Genomic DNA, 19,371 nt, shown 5'->3' on the forward strand with positions numbered 1-19,371 from the left:
GCAACATTACATGAGCCAAGGCTGTGGCATATTTCGGTGTAAATTGGAGAGTAATCAACTTGAAACATCCATTCATTAAACATATCCAGAACACAATATGATTTGGTATTTCTTTTTATTTTATTTTATTTTAATCTGTCTCAATTGTGATACTTAATGTTCTCAATAGTCACACGAAGTAAAGGTATTTTAAGCGGATTAAGAATCAATCCTTATTGCGCAACAAGCCATTGTCCTCAGGCTGCGTACCTGTTTGAGTTAATTGCATGCACAATACGAGTATGCCCAACAACTGAAAATTAAAGCGGGATATGAGCAAAGGAAATTACGTATACTGAAAAGCGATAACCATGTAACCGTAACCATTGCTCACGTGTCATCCGACTAGAGGGGCCCGAGCAGGAGCCACAGCAGCCACGTAATTGGCAGCAACTGCCTATCAATCGGGCATAAGGGGAGCACTCTCCTCTTCAGTGTGCCGAAAAATTAATATGCTTGGCATATGGCAACGACCATTATATAATGGCCAACATGACGAAGACAACCGGCAACAACAACAGGCATCAGAGGACTAACAATAGACATAACGTGGAGCGGCAGCAACAGCAGAAGCAGATGTTGGCTTAAGTGTGCCTCAGTGTGTAGTCTCCGGCCTCCAGCGCTCATCTCATCATCTCATCTGTAATGCTCCATCATCATGTGCTCTTATTACTGGTAATCACTTACAGTTTGCTTGTGCACGAGAAGCGAGTTCTGAGATGTTTATACCCGGTACTCGAGAAGTTAAGGTGAATATTGTATTGCTGTAAAAGTAAGTGTTGCTAAAAAAAAAAAAGGTAGAGAGCCAGTTATCCCATGCATACATATTTCCTCTTTATCCTTAGTCTCAATGACCTTAGTTCCAGGACTACAGCGCTTTCAAATCGATATAACTTCTAATAACCTAACAACCTAATTGCTCATTAAGAATTCACTCGTACCTAAAATAAACCCAACTAGATCTATACCTTTGCCAACAATTATTAAAAAAACATGTTCCGTATAATTCCTTCTGATAAAATAATTACATTATTTAATAATTTAATAAGGAGCAGACTTGTTCAGAAATTATTCAATATTTTGTCACGCCCACATAAGTAATAAAATATAAGGGGAGAAAACATAAATCTAGACACAAAATAACACTTATTTATGTAGGCATTCATATTACCAACCGTAGCAAGTATCCTTTCTGTGGGTCTAGCGATAGTAATGTGCAGGACACCTAATTGTGTCTCATACCTCTTGTTTAAATAATCAATTTCTATTTTGAACTAAAAAAATGTGGACTTTTCCTATAAGATCCTAGAAAACCCTGAACAAATTTTCCAATCTGTGATTTTCTCTTCAAATCTCAAATAATGAATAATGAATGAATACTAGCAAATATTTTCTATCGCCATAGAAATTTTTCATAGCCTTAACATAAGTTGCTACTCAAAGTAACAGTAAGTTAAGTAATTGTGTTTCTATGTTTTTTTTTGTAACATTTTAAAAACAAATAAGAGCAAATGAATTAAAAAAAAAAATATCGCCAGAGACTCTCATTGGACTCATCAAAAAAATTAATTTCATCGCGAGCGATGACTTAATAATCTTTGGATCGAAATGTTTTGGAAATTTATGAAATATTTTTTTTTATAATGGAATATTAATTCCCATTTAATACAACAAGCATCAATATAAGCATACAAATTGCTTAAAGTTGATGGTTTATTTTCGGAAGTGAGGATTGAAATGAGGCTATTTCTGGCCTCATAATCGTACCTTTCAGCTGCAGAACATCCGATGCTAATGTGATATAATACATACATTGCTAACAGGTTTCAAGCAACCACTGAATGCTTATTCGTAACATATTCTGTTCAGCCAAGTGTCTGATCTCTGCAACACTATACATACATACGTACCATACGTAGCGTGCTTGTCATTAACGGCCATTTCACATTTCCTGTTATCGAGTTTCGTGTCCATTCCTGAACTATCAGCAAGCAAAGCAAACATGAGCCAAGTCCAAATACGTTCATGTTGATTGCACAAAGCCCTGGGCAAACCAGTTTACAAGAAACAAATTAGTGGGAATGATGATGTTTTTTCCTTAGCTCAATGATTACGGCGATAAGTTTGTTTTTTCGTCTGATTTCCCATACTTTTCCGTACTATTCTTCTTTGAGAGATGAAAAGTAAACAAAGTGGAGGATGAAAATGTTTGGCCGCGTCCGTGTCTACCACCAAAATTGCCGGAAATTTGTTGGGGCTTTAAATTACAAATCATTATCGATGCGCATTATAAATTTGCCCCTAAAGGAAGTGCTCACTGAAGCAACAGCAGCAGCTGGAACTCTGGGTCGCTCCTTATTCCTTATCCATTCCAACGTAAGCCCTGAAGCCTTAGGCAATCGCCTAATGACAACGACACTTGTAAAATCACTTTGAATAATATTGCATTTGGTGTGCTGTGGGCCTCTGTATGTTTCGGTTTGTCTATCCTTTTGAGCAGATTAATTTCCGGCATTTAGACTTAATTCCCCAGTTTTGGGCTAAAACCGAACGGAGAGGCCGGCCTCAGCAATCGATGCAATCAGCTAAGGACCAATTTACCAACATGTCAACGGAGCCCAAGGATGAAGAAGGAGCAGGATCCGGAGCCGAAGCAGAGAGGGAATCGAACCAACAACTCGGTGAACATTTGAGGCAGAAGCTTTAGATTTGCACACATTACCACTCAATCTTCATATATGGGATATGCAGGATTTCTCATCTCCCTTTTGCGGTAGGGTCCTTCGGCCCCGGCCCCCAGCCCCTAGCGCTGGCTGCACATGATGTCCACATGGCCGCAAAGATTTATTTACAATTGTGTTGAGACATAATTCCTTTTGATCGATTGCGGGACAGCTCCCAGGGCGAAACAGGGCTTGGGTATTATGGGGTGGACCGGACCCAACGCTTGTGGTCAGCTGTAAGTGATGATTCTTTTGGTCCTTTGTCTTTGTTGCAGTCTCTGTGTGCGATGGTTCCTTTTGGGCCGCATATTCACTGCAAATCAGAGGAAGTTGAAGCTGGCCCAGAATTATTTGCGCAATTTATGTGGCTTTGATTTCATTGGCAAGATGTACGGGCCCAGAGAAAGCAATTTATAGTAACTTGATAATTTGTGTTAGCATTTTCCAACCTCCCCCGAGAGAGATGGCAGATGCAATTTATTTTCCGGACATTTGCAGACTGAAATACGACATTTGAATTGTGGAATTGCATTCGGCTGCATAGGACAGATTACACAGAATATTGGGGAGTCTGCATCTCTCAGGGAATCCAATGAAGAGTAAAGTTGTTCCTAAATGGAATTCATAATGGGAACAATGCCAATACCACTTCTATTTGCTCATGCATTCAATCTGTGCTTGGATTCCATTCCCTGCTCCACTTCCCTTACTTCCTTTTCATCTGGCTTATGACTGGCTATAAGTCCAACATCAACTCTTTCTGCAATTGTTAAGCAGTTAGAGGAATTTCGCTTTCCTGTCCTCTGATTCATTCATCAAAAACCGTGCACTTAACACATGGCAAAGGCAACTGCCGGAGCAAGAAAGGAAAGGAAAAGGAAAGACGAGGCAAGGCAAGGCAAGGCAAGGAGCTGCAGCAGCATTGAGCATTGCTGCCTCATTCTTTGGTAATGCACATAAATCCTTAGAGTGCACACTTAACTCCTTTTTATGCTGCGACAAAGTACATTTACTAATGACCAAGTCAAACAATGGCCATGGCTGTGACGGGTGGGTAGAGGGGAACGAACGAACAGTTTACTGACTGAAGTAAAGTGGGAATAGCAGCGGGGTGACACCAGACATGAGCGAAGACGTTAGGGCTCCAGCGGAGTCAGGGGACTGGCCGCGAAGTAGCAATTTACGCGCTCAAGACGGCAGCAAGAGGCAAGATGGTGACAAAGCACGCAAAACGGAACAGCAGATGGGTCACGGACAGAGCGGGAAAGGGGATAGGACTAGCAGTCTTGCCCCGAGCCTGCAGTGTTGGCAGCGGCTGCATGTTAATTGTTGCAGCGACAGCAGCGGCAAAGGCAGAAGGGGCTGCAACAACTGCAAACAGAGGGAAAGCGTGTCTAAATAGCGGAAATTCTTCCAACATAAACACATTCACACACACACACACACACACCTCCAAGAAAGAAAATCCTTCCTGTGTACCGTGTGGATATTGAAAAGCAGCTTGGAATGCTGCAGTCGTATCCGGCACACCTCCTCCATACCCTGTACACTAAATGCAGGCTGATTTGGCTCGGTCTATATCTAAAGAATTAAATATTATCCAGTAACGTACTATTCGGAATTTTTGAATATTTTGTTAACACTAAATTAATGCTTTTCGCTTTACCCGGAAACTTACTTATCCTTTCTACCCTATAATTTATAACCAGGCAGAGTAATTGCTGTAATTGATTCTTTTTATTTATCAAGTTTAACCAAATATTCATGATATAGGTCCTAAAATGATTACCGAACTGTTATTTCTTAGCCCATTTATTTTCGTAGTTATTTTTGAAAACATCCAAAAGAATGGTCATTGCACTTGTAATTTTGATTAAATATAGAGCAACGATCGAAACTGAAGTAATATATAATTAAATATTAAAACAAACATTATGCTGTTTCAATCCAACTCTATTAGAATATCGTTAAAGTAATTGATTTTAATCTCTAAATGTATCTATCCTTCCAAAGAAAATTACAACAAAATTGGGGCTAAGAAGATAAGCGCCTGCAGCACTCTACAGTACCCCAAATTTAACTCAGTACGAGCTTTAACAGGATATTCAGAGGAAGCGAACTAAAAGTGTAGCTAACGCACAGGCTGAAAATGCAAATTACACTTTGGCGCCCAGTTTAAAATGTTGATGAAGTAATTAGTTTAATATGCGGAATGCCTCTGCCTTTCTGCGTGTATGTGGGCGGGCGTGGCATATAGAAAACTGTAATTGAAAAATGCACAACTTTGGTCAGGAGTCAGACAAAGGGACACGCCAGGGCGAGGGTAAAGTCGAGAGCTCGGGCTTTGAAACTTTTTTCATTTATTAAATTTGCTACATGAATGGCGCTCTGGATTCTTGCAAGAGAGTGTATATGGCAAATGTTTAATTAATTGTGTGGCACATTTTATTAAAATTGATGCAAATTTTTCGAGCCCATTCTGGTTATCAATTTTGCTAGATTTCCCAAAAACTTTTCCAATTTAGATATGACTTGAGACAAAACTTTGGACTTTGAGTAAAATATGAAAACGAGTTTCAAGCTTCAATTTGCTGGCAGCTATACAAATTAAACGATTACATGGTTACAAACATCAAGTAATTATTTGTATGGCATATTGGCATATTTCAATTTAACATGCATACAAAAATTATTATGTTTTAATTAGAAAATACACAAGCATCTGTATCCAACCATAATAATTTTCCGAAAGTAGGCAACAACTATAACTGTCCTTTCCTAAACAACCACAGACTTCCAATATTTACCATTAATAATCCTTTACAGACCTTAGCCAACACAACTCTTCAAATCATAAATATCACTCTTTCATTTCGGCAAAAATCTAATTTTTATCACTTAATATAAATATTAATTTAAATTAAGATAAATTTAGCAATACTAAATTTATCTGTTAAAATGTTTAATATATACTTGAAATCAATTGAGACTATTGAGACGCCAATGTTCCGTTAAACATAGCTAGTATGTTTAATTTTATTAGTTTTTAGTTTAAGCATGCCGTTTATTATCAGTTATCAATAATGCTTTAAATTGTTTCAAACTACAATTCATAATACACTTTTTGATTCACACTAACTCAACACACAACACAAAAACACATTTTTAGTTTTTGATATTGGTACTAAAAGCTAACAGGATTATATAATATCTTCTAAGTTATCCTGTTTTAGAAGCTTTTCCTAGCTGCATCATGAGCCTCCTAGAATTTCACTCATATGAAAAATATGTGGACCAGTTCATGACTCTTAACGACGTTCGCTATTTGCGCAACTGGGACTTTCAGAGGAAATTAATCCAGAATGCTTGCGGCAAGAGCTGCCTGGGCGGCCTGCTTACCGAAGCGGAGTACAACGATCGTCGTCAGAAGGAGATGGACATGTTGAAACCACGGGGTCTTGCTGGATCTCAACTCTTTGGCGACTACTTGAACAACAGTGATCGCGTGCTACAGCAATTTGCCAAACGAGAGAAAATGTTGCTCAATAAGCATTTGTCGGTGAGTTAAGTGAAATACATTAAAGTTGCAGTATCTACATATAATTACCAGAAATGTCACGAGTTAGCTTTTAATATCTTGTCATTAAAGTCGCTTCTGCCAAAAGGAAAAAATGTCTCTAAATGATTCATGGCCAACTTGAGTGATGTTGTACCTATCAACCTATATCTGAAAAGGTTGGATTTTGTGCGTGCTCGAGCAAAGCTCATTAAAACTCACTGAAGAAAGGGGGACAACTAAATTAATAACTTTTGTCAATATTATTTGGGACCACGCTGTTAGCACGCTGGAAACCCCGACCACACTGATTTCTACTTTGAATATTTGTATTTGCATGCCCACTAATAAAATTTCCACCCTTTGCTACTCCACAGACTATTGTCTACCTGTTGATGCGCAACAGTAATGGCCTGGAGGTGTCTGGTTTCATCGATCTGGAGCAAAGTTTGCGCGAGTCCCGGTTCCTTAGCTCGAAGTATTTCGTGGACTGGAAGGGTGTGTTCGAAGGCACGACCAAGCTTAAGCCGGCAAAACACCACCTGAGTCACTACGACTGGTACAAGAACCGGGTAGTTTACAACGATAGCGATAACTTCCAGGTGGTCAACGAAGGGGCACACAGCCTGCTGATGAAGCACCGCGGCGACCACAAGATGATCTGTGTCAATATGGGATGTGACTGTTCCGCCTCAAAGAACGCCAGACGGACCATGCACGCGTCGCCCATTTATGGACACGCCATATTTTTCGATCACATAATCAGGCGCATCAATTAAAATGGGCTTAGTATGTCAATAAAACTCAATTACGGGGAAATAAAAAAAGAAAGGCCATTACTGCTATGCCGACAATAAGATACTCACCACACAACTTGCTATGTTTATTTGATCAAGAATTTACATATGTACATATTTTATGGGCTGAGTCTCACCAATTTTGATCCTTAGAAAAAACAGAAGCGAGCGAGAGCGAATGCCCGAGCGATTTTCCAATTCAAGGGCGAGTTCAGACGAGAGCACAAAGCAGATCAGCGAGAGAGGCCAGGAGACGAAATCGCGGCATTCAAATTCGATCTCTTGTACCATTTTTATTTTTATTTCATCACTTTTTAAACTTTACTATTCGTACTGTAGCGCAAAAGCCATATACCCTCCGAATGCCGGGTATAAAAAGCGAAGTGACCTCGAGGTCAAATTTGTCGGTGACAGTTAACGTAAATTGCTTTTCATATCTTATCAGTTCTGGTCGAGCCTGGCCACAGCAATGTATGTGTGTCTACTGACATTTTTGATGGACATTTTGAGGTCTACATCTACCCAGTTCAACCATCCCCTCTAACTGAACTGTCAGAAAGCGGAAATTACCCGAGCTCCATGGCATTTTGTTGTGTGTATGGTGGACGCACTTCAATTGCATAAATCTATTAACTGTCGCCTGGTGGAGTGTCTCGAGTGCCGACGCCTCCGACCGGGCTACGAGTACTCGTATATGGCTTTGTTTGCCCATTTTCCCTTGTTTGTCCACTACTTTGTGTTGGTCTGTCGTTCTAAGAGTCAGTCGGCCCATCGGTAAACTTCAAATGCTTTGTTGACTGGCGAGATGCTAATTTACCGGCTCTGCTTCTATTTAATTGGCCGTCGTGTCAACGAAAATGTTCAGGATTTACCACTACTTTTGATGTGGCCTTTGAATATGACAATGATTCCGACGGAGAGTGCAAAGCTTTGCCACAGAAAATCAATTAATGAATTGTGTGATTTAATAGTGCGTAATCTTACAAAACTTCGACCAAATTTATTGTCAATAGATGAGGATGAAAGCATAGCCCGACAGGTCTGCCGTTTTACGCAAAAATTAATCCTTCGTTTTCGCAAAATATTTTTTCTACCGAAATATAAATTAAACGGCACTTTATACAACAAAGCAAAACTTAATTGCAAAAGAAAAAAAAAAAATAAATAAATAGTTCAGACTACTGCATTATTGACATGGAAATTTGCCAGAGCAAAACCAAATAAATAATAAATGTTTTTAAGTTATGTTTTAAATGCCATCTGCAGTGGCACTAACAATTTAATTTGCATACACAATTAACTGTTAAATTATAACTTGCAGATTCACTTTAGCCCCATCTCGAGGCCAACCTTTACATATGTGTGCATAAGTATGTATGTATATCTCCAAGCAACAATTCAATTAAAATAAACATCCAGAGTTCCAGCTGCAGCTGCACAAGCAGCAGGTGCAAACGGAATATACTTGCCGGGCCAGGTGGCTAGCTTTTCCTTTTGCCTCGACTGGCGGCAGGTAGGCTAATGCCCACCCACCGACACGAAAGTCCAAATAAATATTTGCTCGGCTTCCCTTAGTCAAGTCCACAGACAGGACAAGCCCATTCGTAGTATTTTAACTGCCGTAAGTTTGGTCTATACTCGTGCCATGTCTCTGTTCTGCACTAAGATATGGCAAATTTGTTGCCCCCAAAACAACAAGGGACTGCCTGCATTGAGATTAAATTTTACAGGCTAAATAAATTTCATCCGAAATAAACTTGCAATTTACTGCCAGACTGCCCTTTCAAGGACTTCACACGCGCCGGGGGGGACAAAATTCACCTAAATTTTGCTTCGATTTTGTATTGAAATTGGATAACTAATTTTGTTATATAAATAAAATTTTCAGGCTCCAACTAGTTATAAGAAATACGTAAGATACATAATTCCTTCAAATTAATTTTATTGTGAATAGCTGAAAATTCATGAGAAATCCATATTCATGAATACATAATTAAAATTGAGATCCTGTCCACGATGACTTGCTGTCAACTTGATTGGATTTATGCTTGAGCCATTGGTCACACGAGCCAGCAAATAATTTATGACTGGACCCACCTAAGCAGCCCCTGCCCTTCCCTGTGAGGGCTTGGCCTGCCATATGTTTCGTTTGCTATTGCTGTCTGGACAGAAAGAACATACTAATATTTCATAAGGTCGTAAGCTGTCGCAAAAGATGCCTAATAAATAATTTAAGCACTCAAGATTGGACATCTGGTGAAGTTACGTGCCATGAAAGTTAGGCCCATCCAGAACCCTTTTGGCCCCCGAAATAAACACATAAAGCGGCGCCGCCATAAAGAAAACATCATCAGGGGCAATTCGAGCAAATAAAATGGGGGCTGAGTGAAAGGCATATTAAATTAAGCTTCATGCCGCAAATGCCAAAGGTCTCTTCAGTCGTTGACTTACCCACCTCAAACTCCGCCCACCCAAACAACAATCATAAAATGTGACCAATAATGAAAATAATGAAGGAAGGAAATGAATGAAATGTTGCCCAGCAAATGAAATTTTTGCTCCTCTCTCTGTGAGTTGCCTTTGCCGTTTCCGTGTTTCTGGAATCATGAAAGAAGTTCGTTCCTCGCATAGGAATGAGTACTTGAGTGAAGTTAAAGTTCCGTCACTGGTTGTATAGTACGAAAGTTTAGTAATTAGTAAAAGAGAACCAAAAGTGTGCCATCCATCAATATGAAAGACGATTGACTCTCGTCAAATTATATTTACACAAGTCATAAAAGTCTATCTTGAGCGGGTAAGGGATGGGCTTAGGTTCTGTCTCGAAAAAATAAATTCTCGCCTTCCACAAAAAATGAGATATTAGAATATCCCTGTCTTGTCGTCCAATCTCCATAGTACAGATATATCCTAACTTAACCGATCAATTTCTAATACTGAAATTCTTATTGATAAATACAATTTATGTCCTGCTCCGGGCTTGTTCGGGCTTAAATCTCAACTCTTTTCGTTTGAAGCATTCCCAAATGAACATTAAAATAAGTTCGTATACTTTTGATCGACTTATTGTCCTAGGTGATTTTAATCTACCTAATATTTATTGGTCATCGTTTGTTGACCTGCTGTTTTCATCTATCCAACATGATTTCGTCAAATAATTATTTGGCTGAAATAGATTTGGTATGGTTTTAGACATAGTCTTAACTAGTGATTTATCGAGTACTCTAGTCAGCAGAGGATCTCCTCTATATAAGCCGCTAACCCATATTATAAATTTATGCTAATTCTAGTTCCGTCGAAACTTTCATACAGGCCTTAGCTAGCTTCTGCTTCAAAACCGCTGATGCCCCCCCCCGCCCCCCCCGCCCCCCCCCCCCCCCCCCCCCGGTCTGATCCGTCGCACCGTGGGTTCTCAGCCTGAATACGGAGGCAAAATTAATTTGTTTAGGAAGTGATAATTTTGATCATCGGATGATCGGATATAGAATTTTGACTATCTTTGTGGTCTCTTATTTTAGGTTTATTAATTTTTAACATTGTTAATAAACAATCTAGATTGTTGGAAAGACTTCAAATAAATTTTAAAATCGACGCATTTTTTGTCAAAATAGCGGTACCGCAGGTATACTAAGAATACAAATAATGAACCAACATATAAAAAAACTTTCGTTTTTACTTTTTGTTAAATCATGTAACTTAAAAATTGAATGACACTAAAAAACAAGAGCATTTGCAAAGGCGTATCTTTAAAAATGTCCTCTAAAGTTTCTGGATATCGTAGCAAATATTCGTGCAGATGATTTTAGAAGATTTGTATTTTTTATTCGTTCACAAGTAAATTATAGTTTTTTTATCCACATATTATCTTTTCTTGGCTTTCCGACTAAATTTGTAAATTTGATCATTTTCTTTCCTTTCACGTCTTACCTTTCCGTCTAAACTACTCCTCTGGATTAATGCCTATCTTTGCAATCGTTTTCAGCGGGTTTGCTTTAATTCATCTCTCTCTAAAACTGTTTTAGTCTCTTCTGGGGTTACTTGGCAACTGCGCCTGCCATGGCTTGGGCCGCGATTAGTGCCGCCAACTTGGCAGTCGAGGGAGGGAGCGAGTTCTTTCTTCACTTTTTTAACAGCGATGGTATTGGCCGTGTAGTTGCCACTGTCAGTCCTACTGATACTCCCACTCAAGATTATTGAAATAAAAGCAAAGAGTAGCAACACTCGCACTCACGGGGCACAGAAATTAAGCATTGGAATTATTCACGCCCTCGCCTTGCACCGCAAAAGCAGATTAAGTTTATGTTCGGGCCAGCGGCTACTTAAGCGTCTATCACAATATTAAATGTGGCTGTAACTAGCTGTAAACCTAAGCTTATGTATGTCCCCAGCGTTCGGCAGTGCTGCTGCGCTCTCCCTGTTAAAGGGCGCTCTGCACCTGCTGCGTCGGCTCCTGCATTGATCGGCCGTCGTGGCCCAAGTAGTTCTATGCTAATCTCTCGCCGCATAGGTTGCATACTGAACCCCCGCTTGTGAACATTTATCTGGCTGGGCAAAAGAGCGAGCAATTGTCTTCAGCTAGCCGCCGGTATAAATAAACATTATAACGTTTAAATCAAAGTCTTTAACTGATTTGGATAAATATAGGTGCCAAACAAGCTTGGCATCTCAAACAGTTTAATTAAATCATTTACGGAGGCACAGGCACAGGGGAATTATCTGATGTCATTTTCTAACGAGTGTTATCTGATGTCATTTTCTAACGAGTGTTTCAGGGGAAAGAATTACTGTAAGGGAGAGCTGTCTATCTTAAATTTTCTTTTTTGCGATACATATCTGGAATATCGGAGTCATCCGAACCTGAGGAGACTGGCAGATTGCCATCCTTGTCGCCTAACAACAGTCGCTCGACCAGCTCCACCTGTACAGTGAGGATTGCCGATAGGCCCAGGAGCATCTCGATGCGCTGGCGATACCGGAAGCGTAGTTCTTCGTCGCTGGGCTTCTGGACAACTGCAAAACTGCTCTGCTTGGACCGGATTAGCTCCTGCCTGTACATAGCCCAGGCGACATTCTCGCGCACAGTGCGCCCGCCGGAACGGTAGCTCTTGCGAAAGAAGCAGCTGCCACAGATGGCGAGGGTGTTGGCGAACTCGAGGCGCAGGAACTGCAGAAAGTTGATGCGGCTCATGCTCTTATTTTCCTTGCGGTCTTGCTCGGCGCTCTCGAAGTACGAGAAGATGAGGGCGGCAAAGACGTTCATGAGAACCACGGCAATGATGAAGACCAGCACAAGGTAGAGCACAATGCCCAGTGCCTTGCCGCCGTGAAACATATCCCGGGGATGCACCTCCGAGCTGAAGCCGAAGGCAAAGCACAGGCAGGCGATGATGCACTTGACCAGCCTTTGAAAGTACTCGCTGTTGTTGCCGTTGATAATCGCCACTGCCGTGCCGAGGCCCATCAGGAAGATAATTATGATGAGTGCGGTGCTGGCGACGGCGGGCCAGGCAAGATACAGCGTTTTGGTGAACACGGAAAAGACGCTGGCAAACTGCAGCACCTTCCAGAGGCGGAGCGTGGTGATGCAGACGATCATGCCCAAGACAACGTTGATCAGTAGATAGAGGCGCGTGGGGCGCTGAAAGTTCAAGTAGTCCCGCGTGGTGGACTCCTTGAGAAGCTTCAGTATTTTCGACACCTCCCACTCGCGCAGTATCATCAGAGCAACCAGCATAAAGTTCAGTATACAAATGACAACATCCACCTTGTTCCAGGCCTTTTTGATGGCGCTGCTATTGTACCACAGCTTGACCAGCAGGCTGCGGCAAAACTGAATGACAAGGATCAGGTAGAGCAGCATAACGATTATCTTAAGGTGGCTCATCTGGTCAAGGCTTTCGAGTAGCTTTGTACTCTCCACCGTGGCATGGGTCAGCTGTAAGCCAAAGTTCGTGTTCTCCACGAGAAGTGTACACACGGTAAAGATATTCGCATCCGCATTGAACATGGTGAAGTCCATAAAAACCGCTGAAGTATTGCGGCGGTCCAGCCAGTTGTAGCGCTTGAGGAAGCCCAATACCTTGAGGCTGTTGTGGGGCCCGGTGGTCAGCAGTGCCACATAGCCCAACAATTCGGGGTAGTCCATGTCGTAGCCATAGTGATTAAAGTTCAGCAGCAGACCATCCTCGAGGCTGGGTGTGTGTCGGATGGGTCGCCATGGTTCGTAGATGCGCCAGTATTTATCTTCGTAGTGGAGCCGTCTGAAAGGCTTGTTCCACTCGGGCATGCCCGTCCCGTAGTCCCACTGTGGATCGTAGACACCGATGTTGTCAATGTGTCGCAACTGTCGCAGCCGAATCACGCCCAACCGTTTCATCTGGCGTATTTGCAGCCAGCCAGTGTCCATACTCTGATGCGGATTAAATCCCTTGATCAGCGTCAGCTCGATGAAGTCGTACACCTGATCCATGAACCTGATCTCCTTCAGGCCGAGTGTATTACTCGTATTGTACGACAGGAGGGACATCACGGCGTTGGTGTTGTGGTAGAGCAGCGGGTCCTGGTGCACAATCACCACCATGAGCAGTAGCAGAAAGTATGACCCGTAGAGCTTCAGATCCTTCATTATATGGCTGTACTTCTCATTCAGCTTCTCGTTACGGTGCTGAATGGTGATCATAAGCTGCGATTTCAGACTCCTCAGTCTCGTTCTTAGGTAGTCCAAGTGGTTGTACTTTTCCCTGGCTTTTTCCGGCTTGTAATTCATGGCGTGCTTCCGCGGCCAGGTGGCCGAATCAATGGACAGCACAATGAACTTGATCGGATCGAGAACGATGAACTGGAACAGCAGCACCAGCACAACCGTCACGACCATGGTCTTGAACTTCTTCGTCTCGTGCTGGAAGCCCGTGAAGATGGCTATCATGACGAAGCTAGCCAGCATCACAAAAGCGGTGACGCCAAAAAATATGGCATTGCTGCCGCTATGAAACACGCCAGAAGTCATTGCTAACGTTTTGCTCCTCTCCCGATACTTCCTGATACGTTCTAAAGCAAATACTAACTGAAACAACCAGTGTGTAAAATGACATTAGTGGCACAGCAGAGACTGTGATTCGGATTTAGCATGAAATGGAACTGTGAGGAACTTACTTGGACCCTTCTATACCCTAATCATTCTAATACAAGTAGGCTGCGTCTTATTTACATTAAATTTATTTGTCACGTCAAACTCAACTATGCATTACTTTCCTCTTCATTTTCAACTACTCTGAACTTAAATCCTTGCTTAGCCTTTGCCTTAATTATAAAAAATATTTCTTTTTGTTTTCCTTTTGTACTAAGCTATTGTCTTTGCTCCCACCATAATTGGCTGTGATTGGGACCAAATCGGATATTGTGCATCTGCTCCACCGGGTCAGGGTTTTTGCCACAATCTATTTTAATTTTAATTGATGATACAAGTTTATAGAGGTACGAGTATGTAAAGTAAATTTTCTCTCACAATTAAACAGACTAGTTTTAAACTTTTAGCAATAAACAATTAAATTATTTGACCTCTTATCCGTATCCCATTGAAAATATAAGTTACCAATTACCCCAAAGCATACTAAAAACAAATTTCCAACATGCACCATCTCAAAGGAACCCAAACAAAGGGCATAATGAAATGCCATCAGTTACATGAAAACTAAACCAATAATGCCCAATCATGACGATCCAAGTAAGTGTTGGGTAAAATGATATTGGAAAATAATACGCATACGCTGGGTAACGATGCACAAGCGATTGTAACATTTCCTATTAAATTTCTGATTCAATTGCCAGCAGTTTACAATGTTTGCAACATCCACAGCTATAATGGCATGGAGAATAAGTCAAATTTATGAGCCACACAAAATCGTATAAGCCACAAATCAAAATGCAATACAAAAGCGCCAAAGCTGCGGCAGCAGCGCCTACAACAACGATGAAAATCTGGGTTCGTTGGCAGCAAAAACAACAAATAAAACATTAACAATTCCAAATGCAACAGAAACAACAATTATGTATCAAGTAGAAAGCAATTGTAAATTTCGTAACTAAAGTCATATTGTCTATGCATTTATCAAATGTCTGTGTCTGTCGGTCTGCTTCTGAGCGTGTGTCTATCTGTGTTTTGGCGGATGCCATAAATAAAACTCAGCTAAAAGATAGACAGTAGAGACCATCAGACATAACATACTCGTATGAAGGGGAAAGAGAGAGAGAGAGACAGAGAGAGAGAGAGAAAGAGAGTGGAGATGAGGCAAGGGCAAAGTCTCAAGTCGGAAATTGTTTCGCAACGTGGGAAATGTTTGATTTATGTGTGTTTTTCTAGTGACCCGAGCGCACCACGTACACTGAGAAAGAAAATTGCTCGTTAGTAAGGAATATAACTTTTGAGATAGAAGGCGAACCAGAATTCCAAACGATTATAAAAGCACTATTCCCAATTCCCTGTAAAAGCTTCTCTTCCACAATATCAAGAATGAAAAATATTAAAGAAATTTGTTGTATGATAACAAATTCTAACAATAAAATTTGTATTAACAAATGTTAAATACCGTCGCAACTTTATAATAGAAAATCTGAAATTCATTATATTAACATCGAATTAACCTACAATGGAGGTCTACTTTGAGGTTTTCGAAAGAGTTTGAAGGTTTAACATTTAAATTAAATACCGAGGATACAGAAACTTTCGCAACATACTATTACATACTACCCCCCAGGTCAAGGCCCCCGCAAGGCTACCGCATCGCACAGGAAAAGACGGCCCCCGAAGAAGAGATACAAACACAGAAGTTGTAAAATGTGTAATTGATGATGTGGCAAAAAGGACATAAAAAGAAAACAGAATACGAAACTTCCTTGTAAATATGCTATTAATGTGTCCTCACCCACTGCCTGGATTTTGTTGACATTTTCGACAAAACATCTACAAAATGTCGGGAGAAATGAACAACAATGGCAGCCAGAAGCAGGACCTGCTGTAGGATAAGTGCATTTGGAGTGCAGGACACGGAGCGCGTGACGACATGCAAAGTGCCGAAGAAGCAGGGGTAGAAGTAGAGACGGGACGGCCAACTAAGCCAAACGGAAAAGCAAACTGCATGCAGGAAAAAAAGAGAAGGGAATGTAATGTTGACCATTTGGCAAGCAGCACGAAAAGTCATTTTGTTTCCCAGAAACGGAAGGAAAGGACACGAGACACCTTGCTTGTTATCCCAGTAAATATTTCCCCCGACAAAAAAGCATACGAATATTATCTAACTAAGGGCAGTCACTCTGGGTGAAAAATTCCCATTTGAAGCTTAACAAATTGATTTTTTAGTTTGAATTTCTCGTACCTCTATTTTTCTGCTGTGTGTTGCATGACACTTGCTCATTCTCGCAATGCTGCTTCTATTGTACATAGTTTCTGTTGTTGTCGTGCTGCATATTCTCCTAGAGTGATATATAGTATGCAACCTTTGGTGGCGCCTTCCTTGCTTAATGCACTGGAAACCATTTTCTCCACACCCATCTCTCTGTGCGGAGAGAAAGTGGGAAGCCTTCGCCTTTGTTTGTTCTATATTTTTCGGGGCATAAATAAATTTTCATTAATTTATATGCAGGCGACGCTCAACGGCATTCTCATAATTTGCGGCATAAGTTTGTGCCCCAAAAGATACAGGCAATGCAAGAAGAGGGGGAAAGGATGAGGATATATGTGGTAAGAGGTGGAGCAAACATTTTGGGCTTGAGTGTATTCTGGCTTTGGCATGAAAAGGCGAAAAGACGGGGGATATTAAGATGAACATTGGCCTGAACATTGGCCACCCAACTTTTGTATGGCTAATGAAGCTGGCAAACGCTGAATCAGCGGCAGTGTGGTAGATGAAAAATATATTTTATTTTGCTTGTCAGACATTTTAGGCTGAACGGATATCGAAGTCTTTCAGATGAAGAGCCATAAAAAGAGTGTATCTTAAAGCCCACATTATTCTGGTATCTACATATGTATGTACATTTTACATATGTATGTATTATGCAGTCCTTCCTTAAAAATATTGATTGTAACATTATACCTACAATTCTCTGTAGGAATAGATTCCAGTGGAGTTGAATTATTTATTCCTATTTTCCATTTGACTTCATGCGGACTTGATTAATTTTGATGTTTATTCAAAATTTTTCAGCTGAATGCATTCCCTGTGGAGTCAATTACTTTTTACTTTAGTAAACTCCTATCATAACAGTGCGCTGCAATTGTATGCCCCTTTCTGTTGATGCACAAACAATTGAATTTAAGTCCGCCCGTTTCCGAGCTGGCAAACAGACCGCAACAAAAACAACAGTATCTTCAGTGGCAGAGGCAACAAAATTTAATCGATTTCCATGAATAACTCACTTTGTGGCACAATTAAGTGCATCACACCTCCGAGAGCAGACATATGTACAATGGACAGTGGAAAATGCTTGGATCTAAAGCGGAAAAGTGTAAATATGTTACTCGTATACATACATATTTACACGTCTGTTTTAAGAGCATACTAAAATATCATTACAACATACCAATATATGTATGATTAGCATTATTGTCTTATTGTCTTTTTACAAAATGTACCTAAAATATATTCATTACCTATTATTTGTCGATTACTTAATACATTGTTTTTTTTTTTAGTTTCCATATTTATTCACTATGTACGAGCTGCTTACTATAGTTTGAGATTAGTTGTTCGATTTTCCATAGTCCAACTTCCATACATATACATATGTACATATTTTATGGCGTAATTCGACTCTCAGCTGAGAGTCCACTGTGCTGAACGCTGGCATACATTTTTACTCGATATGCGGAGACGTGCGTATTCCTTTGTTTGTCGCTTTGTAATTGTTTCATTTAACAACTTTTAATTGAATATTTCAGGCGCGATGCGTCTGTTTACTTACTCGAAAAAGGCGACAGCGGTACATTGATCAATTGTTTACACGCTTTACGTAAATGAATGCATTTAAACCGAGATACCGAGCCACTGACGCATCAGTCTCTGCTTCCAGGGGATTACTCGCGTTAATTGCACAAAGGGGCGGCCGCAGAAGACACATTAACAGCGACGGCAAAAGAAACCCAGAAACAAAAGCCGATTTCCGCGCCCCCGGGCCAAACCCGGTAATCGATTGAGCATTAAGCAGAGTGAAAAGGTTCTGAACGCTGCCGCCATGTTTATTAGTTTTAATAAAGCTATAAAACGACCCACACAAACACACACGCATTTTCGCATAACAAATAAACTCTGACACTAAGCGCTCCAGCAAATGACCTCGGGTTTTATTATTGCTGTTGACGTTTTGTCCTACACCCGCCAAAACTGCAAGTTTTATGGGTATGTTGGGTGGTTGGGTGGCCGAATGAGCAATAAGTTGACATATACGAGTAAATAGAACCAGCGGCAAGGTGAAGCTTATTTCACGATTAAATTCAATGAAATGGAACATTAACCTCAGGTACTTACATCTTCAAAATTGATTGTGAATGTTCACATCTAAGAAGTGGAACTCGATTCTTCCCCCACACTAAAGGTCATACTACTAGTCGAGCAATCCTTGAGTGTTTTACTTTAACTACTTTTTCGGCGGCGCATATAAAAAATTCCATTGCCATTGCTAAACCTTTGAGCAAACCAAAATTAAATGAACGCACACCCATGCAGCTTTTGTTTGCTCGCCTATCCATGTCTCAGTCATATGGGTGTGTGTGTGTTGGCTTTTGTGTATTTTTGTTGGAATTTTGTTGACAATATTGTTTACAATGGGCCGGTTGTGGGAACTGGGACGAACCGCTGCCATATATGTATGTACATACACACACTATTTGCATACATTGTAGTATATGGCCAGCATCAAAAATAAAATGGACGAAAGAGTGATGGGACGTGGTGGTGGTAATGACTTAAGTTGGGTTGGGAGAGAAAATATCTAAAATATAGCCATTGTAGGCATGAGAACTTCAAGGATACAATTTTTAATTCTGCTCACGGATCATTATTATAATTATAATATAATGTAATATAATATAATAATTATAATTACATTACAATATATTTTGGTTATCATTGCACTTCCGGCACAATAATATAAATATTAATTGACCTTTTAAAGCGGCTAGTGAAATTCATATATACGAAACGATTCGAAGGAATCCAAGCAGAGTGGAGGTTGCCTAGAGACTTAACTCCCGCCTACATAATCT

The 19,371-nt window shown here is 40.6% G+C and overlaps 2 protein-coding genes and 1 long non-coding RNA gene across 5 annotated transcripts; 2 read left to right on the forward strand and 1 right to left on the reverse strand.

Annotated features, from left to right (window-relative positions):
- The first annotated feature begins 5,858 nt into the window (after nucleotides 1-5,858).
- LOC111069259 (cilia- and flagella-associated protein 299) lies at nucleotides 5,859-7,179 on the forward strand. Its single transcript, XM_022359238.2, has 2 exons — nucleotides 5,859-6,321; nucleotides 6,696-7,179. Exons 1-2 carry the CDS (start codon nucleotides 6,016-6,018, stop codon nucleotides 7,095-7,097), a joined length of 708 nt encoding a protein of 235 aa, XP_022214930.2. The 5' UTR covers nucleotides 5,859-6,015; the 3' UTR covers nucleotides 7,098-7,179.
- A 4,569-nt stretch (nucleotides 7,180-11,748) lies between these two features.
- On the reverse strand, nucleotides 11,749-14,217 carry LOC111069291 (polycystic kidney disease 2-like 2 protein). The gene has a single exon (XM_022359280.2). It carries the CDS (start codon nucleotides 14,116-14,118, stop codon nucleotides 11,914-11,916), a length of 2,205 nt encoding a protein of 734 aa, XP_022214972.2. The 5' UTR covers nucleotides 14,119-14,217; the 3' UTR covers nucleotides 11,749-11,913.
- Nucleotides 14,218-14,574: 357 nt separating this feature from the next.
- On the forward strand, nucleotides 14,575-16,369 carry LOC121405321. 3 transcript variants are annotated; one of them, XR_005968531.1, is made up of 3 exons: nucleotides 14,575-14,835; nucleotides 14,940-15,795; nucleotides 15,866-16,369. It is a non-coding gene; the product is annotated as an uncharacterized LOC121405321 (long non-coding RNA). The 3 variants fall into 3 exon arrangements; XR_005968530.1 differs by having other exon boundaries at nucleotides 14,943-15,795; XR_005968529.1 differs by having other exon boundaries at nucleotides 14,968-15,795.
- Nucleotides 16,370-19,371: the final 3,002 nt, after the last annotated feature.

The sequence above is a fragment of the Drosophila obscura genome, unplaced genomic scaffold, assembly GCF_018151105.1.
Source record: "Drosophila obscura isolate BZ-5 IFL unplaced genomic scaffold, ASM1815110v1 contig_9, whole genome shotgun sequence".
NCBI classification, from domain to species: Eukaryota; Metazoa; Arthropoda; class Insecta; order Diptera; family Drosophilidae; genus Drosophila; species Drosophila obscura.

Coding starts and splice junctions, on each gene's coding strand:
- LOC111069259 (XM_022359238.2), top strand. CDS start 6,016: ATGAGCCTCCTAGAATTTCACTCATATGAAAAATATGTGGACCAGTTC. Junction 6,322..6,695: donor TGCTCAATAAGCATTTGTCG/GTGAGTTAAGTG, acceptor GCTACTCCACAG/ACTATTGTCTACCTGTTGAT.
- LOC111069291 (XM_022359280.2), bottom strand. CDS start 14,118: ATGACTTCTGGCGTGTTTCATAGCGGCAGCAATGCCATATTTTTTGGC.